Source organism: Malania oleifera, chromosome 4, assembly GCF_029873635.1.
Source record: "Malania oleifera isolate guangnan ecotype guangnan chromosome 4, ASM2987363v1, whole genome shotgun sequence".
Classification (NCBI taxonomy): domain Eukaryota; kingdom Viridiplantae; phylum Streptophyta; class Magnoliopsida; order Santalales; family Ximeniaceae; genus Malania; species Malania oleifera.
Genome location: NC_080420.1, coordinates 74,015,734 through 74,024,919, shown reverse-complemented (window position 1 = coordinate 74,024,919; position 9,186 = coordinate 74,015,734). Strand labels below are relative to the sequence as shown.

The window sequence follows — 9,186 nt, the reverse complement described above, 5'->3', positions numbered from 1 at the left end:
GGTAAATTTAAGAGTCCAGGGACGGAAAAGAACCGAAGAGGGTTTGAATACCTGACCTCGTAAAAGGTACTCCCGCAGTCCGCACTACCACCTGAACCATACCCTGGGAGTGAGTAATGTGTTTTCTTGCTTCTATACCTCTTTGATTAGCAAAGCAACCTATTTTGTGTCTTGTGCATGTGTAACCTAGAGTTCATCGTATGGCGAACTATAATTAGTTAATTAATTTTTAAACCAATTTTCAAATGTCAATCAAATCAAATTATTAAAATATAATTTCAAAATTTAAATTCACTATAAATAAATTTTTTTTCAATAATAATCATGCATTTAAAATAATCATCAAAATTTAAACATGTGCAATACAACCTTTTTAATTTAAATTATTAAAATATATTATAAATAATATAATTTTTATATATTTATAATAAACCTATTCAATTCAATTAATTGCAATTGTAAAATAGACCGAACCAATAACCAAAACAATTCAAAAATTTAAATAAAAACCAAATTGAATAAATAATTAACCAATTTTTCAATTCAATTTTTTTTTTTTATTCCTCGCCCACCCCTACCCCTACGAACTGGCTACACCTCTCTCCATCAGATTACAATCATTAAAGAGAGGCTCCAATCCACGCAGTGTAATCATTAACAATAATTGCCCTGATGATCAAATTTTTAATCAGATATTCTGCTACAAACGGGCGCATGATACCCCTGCTTTGCATTCATAAATTTTGACCCAGTAATAAACAAAAGAGGGAAAGAAAAAACAACAAACATTAATGTAAAAAGAAAAAAAAACCCAAAAAACATGATGTCCAACATAAGTGCGACTATATTTACCAAAATGAAATCCCGAAGTCTCTTATTTTTCACCTGTAGCTCATTCAGGCTACATAACATTAGCTAGAGGACGGCGCCAAGCATACAAGACAACAAGATTAACACAGCTCAAGGCAAATGGAAAATAATTCTACATCCTTTTAGCAATGCATTGCAGTACATATAAAGATTAGATGACAATAGGAAGCAAAACCATGGATCTGACTTGCCCAGTGCAGCACATTCGCTATCACTTCACCAGGCAGATCTTAATGACAGAGGCAGCACCAATGCGATGGAGTGCAACTATGGCATCACCCGCCTTGCAGAGCCCCCGCTCTGTTGCGGAATTCAAGGCAGCTTCAAGGATCACCTCTGTTGATTCTGCATCCGTTGCTTTTGCAGATCCTTCCGCCAGTAGAGGAATCAAGCCCCTGTATATAAGGCTATGCCTTGCCGGAGTCTCATCACTGCAGCTCCAGTCAAATGAATCCGTGGTCAGAACAGGAACAACTACTGATAGGATTGGAACTGCAGGCCTGTACTTGGCTACCAACTTGGCTGTAGTTCCCCCACGTGTCAACACAACTATGAGTTTAGCTTTGGCTTTGTTTGCTGTTCGTACAGCTGAGGATGCCAGAGACTCTAATGGGCTCATTGGAAGGGGGGTCGACCTTATCATCTCCTTAAAGATAGCACCATAGTCAAGGGAGGACTCTGCCTCGATACAAATTCGAGCCATGATCTTCACAGCAAGCTCTGGGTATGCCCCAGCGGCACTCTCACCACTGAGCATGACACAGTCAGTTCCATCAAGTACAGCATTGGCTACATCAGTGGCTTCAGCACGGGTTGGCCGCGGAGACTTAATCATTGATTCAAGCATCTGAGTGGCAGTGACCACAGGTTTACCAACAAGGTTGCACTTGTATATCATCATTTTCTGAGCCAGAAAGATCTTCTCTACCGGGATTTCCATTCCAAGATCACCACGGGCAACCATAAATGAATCGGTCTCGCGCAAGATTTCATCAAAGTTGATTACTCCCTCCTGGTTCTCAACCTTACAATTCCGGCAATCAAAAAACCATCAGGCAATCATACAGAATATTGTTGCCAAACTACATAATAGGTGGATATAGAGAAAAAGGCGAAAATTATTTAAAAACGAAATCACACAAAATGAGCTGCAGAATCGCACAAAAACAAAACATGCTGCCAGCAACTGCCAATGAGCTGCCAACAAGAAATCACTAGCTTCTTTCAACAGAGAAAGCAAGCTCTCATACTCTAAAATTTCCCTTCAAAATGCCCATACTTTTGCTGATGAAATGGCAGGCGTGGCCCTAGACTAGGATTCATAAATTAAAAATATAAAAATTTAATGACAAATTTCATAAGATATGATAAAAACTAAATAAAGGACTATGACAAGAGTGGCACTTATGCTGCCTGTTCATACACCTACTATTAGACTTAGGAAGTTAGGAATTCTATTTAAATTAGAAAAATCATGCTGAAGTAATTAGGAGTCACTTGAAAATACTTGTTTTACTTTGAAATACACAGCTAAAATTGCTGCGTTTATGTGAAAGGATTAGTTTGTCTGTGCAGCTGAGTTTGTTTCAAACTAATGGTACATCTATTAACTTGGCAGGGAAAAAAAAGGTTTATCCTCCTTGGAAGTTGAAGACTAAATTCTTGTGTTCTTCAGCAAAACACTCCCTTTGGCATTGGGAATGGTATCCTTGACAGTTATTATTATTAAAAGATTGTGCAATAAACTATTAGTTCCATTCAGTTTAGTGTCTTGCAGTTATTTTGGTAATTTTTCTGTTACCGGCAATGGATCACAATTGTGACTCTTGGGTCTTGGTGTCGAAGTTAGGGTAACTTTTTAATATGATTTTAATAGAATTTAGTTAAGGACTTATATTCGATTTTTATGGAAATTTCAAGGGCCACAATTTAAATAAATTTCAACAAAATTTAGGGTCTATTTGGTATCATTTCTATTTCCTATTATGAGAACATGTTTGTTTACGTTGCTAGTGTTTTGTTTATGTTTTCAGTTTTCAATTGTTTTCACTAAAGGAAAAAAAAAAAACAAAATAACAAAAAACAAAAACAAAAAGCCTGAACCAAATTTAATGGATTTTAGTTGTTTTGCAATCTGTTGCCAGAATACTTTAATATCCAAAAACTTTTGTGGAATAAGTCATTAATTTTATACATAACTTTTAATTTAAATTAAAAAATGAACATGTGAATTTAAAATGTAATAAAAATAAAATACGTATAAAATTTCCCAACTTTTTTTAAATAAAAAATCCAACTAAAAAATATTTTTCTTATTATGAGAACATGTTTGTTTATGTTGCTAGTGTTTTGTTTGTTTTCGGTTTTCAATTGTTTTCACTAAAGGGGAAAAAAGAAAAACTAAACCAAATTTAATGGGTTTTAGTTGCTTTACAATCTGTTGCCAAAATACTTTAATATCCAAAAACCTTTTTGGAATTAGTCATTAATTTTATGCATAACTTTTAATTTAAATTTAAAAAAATGAACATGTGAATTTAAAATGTAATTAAAATAAAAAAATGTAAAAAATTTCCCAAATTTTAAAAATAAAACATCCAACTAAATAATATTTTTCTTATTTTCCAATTACATGTATAATAAAATTATTATTCTAATAATATTTTTTTCATTTTCCAATTATCATGTATAATAAGATTGTTATTCTAAAGTACATTTTAAAATATAATTTTAAAATAATTATAATAATTTCTATTTTGTTACAATAATTTCAACTTGTATTTTCAATTGTTCAATCAAGTTTTAATTTGTTTTAGTTTTCTAAATACTAAACAAATAGTTTGCTTGTTTTCGGTTTTTATCTCTTTATTTTTGTTTTTAGTTTTCGTTTTTTATTTTCATTTTCATAATATTTTCCAGCAATACCAAATGGCCCCTTAGTTTCAAACCCCCTAATTTCACTGCAAATTTCAATTTAATAGAAGAAACAACATAAACTTGTATTAAATTATGAAAATGATGAATGAAAGAAATGTATATATGTTGTGTGTAGTTAAAAACCAACATAAATTGAAAGAAATGTACGTACAAAAATTTTATAGTATATGGGCTTTATAAATTGCATACTACTAATCATGCAAAGAAGCAAAAAATATTTATTTAACATAACATTTATTTATGATCTAAACAACTTAAAAAATAACTTAATATCTAATCACCTACTATGATAAATGACAATACACCATTTATTCAAATATTTAAGCCCATTGTGGAAAATGTTTCATGGGCTCAATCATATAGCTGAATGTAATAATAGTAGAAACAGCGTCCATGATTGTAAAAATTGGCGGAAAAAGATTCATATAGCCGACCTAACGTAGTGGAACCTAAGGCTTGGTTCATTGTTGCAGTAGGCAGCACCTTCATTTGAAGCAAATAAATGGGCTTTGATCATTAGAGAAAACCTATGCCAAGGTCCACGTTGGCTTTATAAGCTCAAATTTGGTGAAACTCAGGATGCAATTTTGTTGAAAGACAGGAGAAAAGAAAGGCTAAGTTTTTAATTTCAATTCTGAAATTTTGGCCAATATGTCCAAATATTTTTGACTGAAATTTCAACTGTAGTTTCCATTTCCATCCCTCCCAAATTACAAAATTTCAGTTATTTCATCAAAATTTGAAATCATAACTGCGGTTTAGTTGTTTTTAAGAAGTCTTAGTCATAATTTTAGCACCAAGTTTTGGGGTTCTTAAAGAGAGTTTGGTCATTAAAGCCATGTGTGTGTGTATTTATGAACTAGCTTTAAAAAATTAAGAGTTGACTCAATGGAGTCAAGTGTTTTGAGTTTCTGGCAAGGGTGCCATGTGTGACCTCTCTCTCCCTCACCCATATTTTTACAGTACTCTCGGGTTACTGTTCACATAGCACAATCACACATGCTTCAACCTAATTTCCCCTCCCTGCGCAAGCTTAATCAAAAGCCTGTTTCTAGTAAACCCTACACATATACAGTACTCTCGGGTTACTGTTCACATAGCACAATCACACATCCTTTGACCTAATTTCCCCTCCCTGCGCAAGCTTAATCAAAGCCTGTTTCTAGTAAACCCTACACATACTTTCAGACCTATTTCTATCAATTAAACCCTAATCTTCTCGCTCCCATGCTTCCTGCAATCTGTTTCCTAGCTGCCAGCCACTGAAGATCCACATCTTTTAACCTTATAGCCCTTTCACATCTCATTTAAATTTACCCTAACCCCTTTCTCTATCACTTAGCTTTCAAATTGCACCTTGGCTTTCTAAGCTGCATTGCTTCACACACTTGCCCCTTGTGTTTCTCCCTCTCGCTCTCTTCTGTTCAATTATTCTTCCTCTATCCTTCCACTAATCTTTCGTTTCACTCTTCTCCCTTCCTACGTAGCTGTCCTCCATCAAATTTGCTATCAGAGCAAACATCTGAACTATCAACGCTTCAACCACACCAGAAACTCAACTATTACCATCACACCTTGAACAACACAGAACCAACTTTGAACCAAACCTTGCTATCTCATTGACCCACATCAATAGAAGCAGAGATTGAAACGATAAAAAAAACTCCCTCTCTCATCCAAGGAGTGTGATGGAAGCACAAACGAATGTTATGTTACAATTTGTTTGAATATAGCAGTTTTACTTTAAAATGTAGGATGTAAAGTATTTTGCATGTGTGAACTGAGCTGTGAATTCTGCATCACCAAATTTAGGCCTTTGTTCAGGACTTTTGACAACCTAAAGCTTAGATCATTTGTTACCCAGACCAACACCATGGCTATGGCCACATGAAGGACCTTCATTATTTTGGTCATATGGCCTTACAAACCATGCTTCTCTGCACACACTCACACTCCCACCAGTGTCCACTGGGACAACTACAAGTTTCTTCAAAATATATAATAGCCAACCCAGCAAAGCATTGAAAGAAGATACACAAACCTTTGACATCAGCTGTATGTGCTTTGCATGAGACCCAAGAACCTTACGAACGTTGACAAGATCCGAGCCCTTGCGCACAAACGAAAGAGCAATCATATCAATCTTGTTTGGAACGCCCCATTCCAGGATGTCTTCCTTATCTTTCTCTGTTAGTGTGGGAAGATCCACCACAACACCAGGAAGATTAACATTCTTTCTCTCACCTAGAGTTGCAGTGTTCTCACAACGGCATCTTACTGTTCCAGCATCTGGGTCACAAGCCAAGACAGACAGGGTGATGGTGCCATCTGCACATAAGATGGTATTTCCAGGCTTCAAGTCGACAGCCAACTTTTTATAGCTCATGGAAATCATATTCTCATCCCCCTTGATGCTGTAATCAGTAGTTACAGTGATTTCCTGACCTTCCTTAAGCTGAATAGGCTTAGCATCCTTTAGAAAACCAGTTCGAATCTCAGGACCCTGCAAGAACAGAGGAACAAATAAATAAATAGCATAATAGCTTAAAATATAATTCTTAAATAATTATAATTTCAAGAAAATTAAATCTGTACATAAAAACAATAACTAAGTCTGTTCCAGGCAATGCTCATAAATGAAGTGAACCAATAAGCCCCACACATGTTCTTATATTTCCATCAATTGTCAAAATTTCAGTTGAAAATTTCCACTTTACATCACACTGAAATCGAGATGGCAGTTAATTTTCTTTTTACAAAATTTCATTTGCATTAATTGAATATGTTTAACATGATTATTATATTATAGGGATTGCGCTTTATACACCACATACCTGTCCTTGATGTATTTTATGTATAATTTTTAAGTTTTAAATCTTGCATTGTCTATCATAGTTTCCATAGTTTCATAAAAGAATTACACACTTTACTACTAAATTTCATCATTTTTTTAAAGAAAGGAACATATTAAGAGAGAGGAAAAAGAATTGCAAGCTAAAGAAGGACAAGAATCTTCAAGAAAAAAAAGAAAGATGATGATTAAAGAAATATGAAAAATGGAAAACCAAAAAACCTAATACAAACTAAGAAAGCCACTTCCTAAACCCTTGCCCCCGAAATTGTTAGACATTTAAATTAGCTTACTCAAGCTGACCTTTTTCCCTTGCTTTTATTACAATCCAAACAAACTTTTCTCCCCCAAGGACCAGTCAACCATAAACCCATCTTGTTCAACAATTGCTGAGCTTCCGTTTTGTTAACCTCCCCCCTCAGAGAAATAGGGGTAGGCAAAATTCCACCATCAAACTGTTCAATTTCCTACTGCCCTTGCGTACTTCAAATGGATTAATAAAATATTCAGTACTTCTTGAAGCCTCAGTTTTAGTCTAAAAATCAAATTTAAGACCTTCACCTTACAATGAAGTCTTTCTTATGGATGAGACTTGTATTGTATGCTTCCTTGTTTAATAAGAAGGAAATTGCCTTCTCATTTGGAACAAAAATTGTTTTCCAAGTTATATTGTTTAATCCCAAAGGTGGTGTAGTCCCTATACGAGTAAAGCCCTGAAGCCATCCTAAGTCATCTTCAAAAGACATTAGCGATGCAAGGTTTATTCACAGGTAGCGTGATGGGCATCAACTAACCACTATTTTTTTTTTTTTTTTTAATTCAAGGACTAGATCCCCTACCATTTTTCACACTATAAGCCAATTTTTGGTCCTTAGGTTCCTCAATTATTAGTTTCATAATTTTTTTTTTGTAATATTATTGTCTTGGCCACCAATGAGATCTTCTTCTCTCGATCTGTTTGTATCTTTACAATTGTTCTTACCTTGCTGGTTGGTAGATTAGGTTTGTGTTTCAATTTGTAGGCTTAACATATGCATTAGACTTCACATTTTTTAGATCTCAAGACAAAAGTCATTTGCAACTCTCGGATCTACTAAAATTTCTCAGAATTACTACTGCATGAGTTTTGATTTTATTCTAGCTTTGATTCACATGTCAAATTTGCACGCGTTAGATTTTAAGTTCATTGAGATGTATGCATGGTTGCTAGATGTGCATCTAGGGCATGCTTTAGATAATTGTGAGTTGGATGCAGGGTAGGATACTAGTAGACTACTTAGTTTAGATTACTTCAGAGTCCTAATGTTGGGATTATAATGTTGCTTACATTGAAAATTTTTTAAAGCAATTTGCATCATTCAGTTAATTTTTCACTAATTTTTAAAACAGTTTGCATCATTCAATTAATTTTTTGGGCAAAAGGCACTAGCCTCCCCTGCAGTTTTTGGCAAAAAGACACTAACCTCTGAGGTTTCAAATATTTTAGGGACCTCTCCTAAAGTTTCAATAATTCCAGGGACCTCCCCTGAGGTTGCCAAAAAGACAAATCTTTTGAGGAGAAGTTTGTCTTTTTAGCAAACCTAAGGAGAAACTTATATCATTTTTGAAACCTCAAGGGAGGTCCCCGTCTTTTTGCCAAAACCTCATGAGAGATCAATGTCTTCTGCCCAATTTTTTTAAATCAATAAAATAAAGAATGCTAGATAATTGCACTCCACCTATGTAGCACTAATTTCCCTAAATATTTGTACACGTAACTGGTCCCAAACCCAGATAAAGGAGGTTGGCTGCATTAGGAAGCTAATACCCAACATAAAACTTGTCAAATCTTTATAACATGAATCCTTACTAAATATTTATTGGGGCGTCCCCTACAAGTGGCATTTGCACTTATACCACCTGAGTGTAGTGAAAAATGGACAAGGGACTAAATTGGATCGTTTTAGATGACAGAGGGTTAAGAAGTTAGCACAAGAAACTAGGATCAAATTAGCAACTTAGAATATAGGAACACTCACAAGCAAAAGCATGGAGATGGAGGATACAATGATTAGAAGGAAAATTAACTTAACCTTGCCTCTAAGAGAAGAAATGGGTAGGTGAGAAAGCTAGAGAAATTGAAAATTCAGGATTTAAATTTTGGTACACTTGTAAAGAGAAACATAAAAACAGAGTGGGAATCATTGTAGACAAAGACCTAAAAGATAACGTAGTAGATGTTAAAGGAGTAGAGGATAGAATCATAAAAATCAAGAAAAACTCTAAGCCAAAAGATACTAAATCTCCTTAGTGCATATGCTTCCCAACTAGGCCTAGCAGAAAACCTTAAAAGGCAATTTGAGAAAATATGGATGGCGTTATACAAGGGATACCAAGGTCTAAAAACATTCATAATTAATAGCTAATTGAATGGACACAATGGAAAAGACAATGTAGGTTCTTGTGAGGATACATGGAGGCCATGGATATAGAGATAAAAATGAGGCTAGAGATGCGATTTTATATTTTTCCATGTCTTACAATTTGGT

At 34.5% G+C, this 9,186-nt stretch overlaps 1 protein-coding gene across 2 annotated transcripts in view; it reads right to left on the bottom strand.

Moving 5' to 3' along the window:
* Positions 1–821: 821 nt before the first annotated feature.
* The window catches only part of LOC131154052 (pyruvate kinase, cytosolic isozyme), a 30,790-nt gene continuing 22,425 nt past the window's right edge, over positions 822–9,186 (bottom strand). For both annotated transcript variants that reach the window (XM_058106544.1, XM_058106545.1), the window contains exons 3-4: positions 5,849–6,310; positions 822–1,894 (exon numbers count right to left, since the gene is read on the bottom strand). In XM_058106544.1, the coding sequence (XP_057962527.1) occupies positions 1,082–1,894; positions 5,849–6,310 (1,275 nt within the window). In that variant the 3' untranslated portion in view covers positions 822–1,081. The remainder of the gene's footprint in view (positions 1,895–5,848; positions 6,311–9,186) is intronic.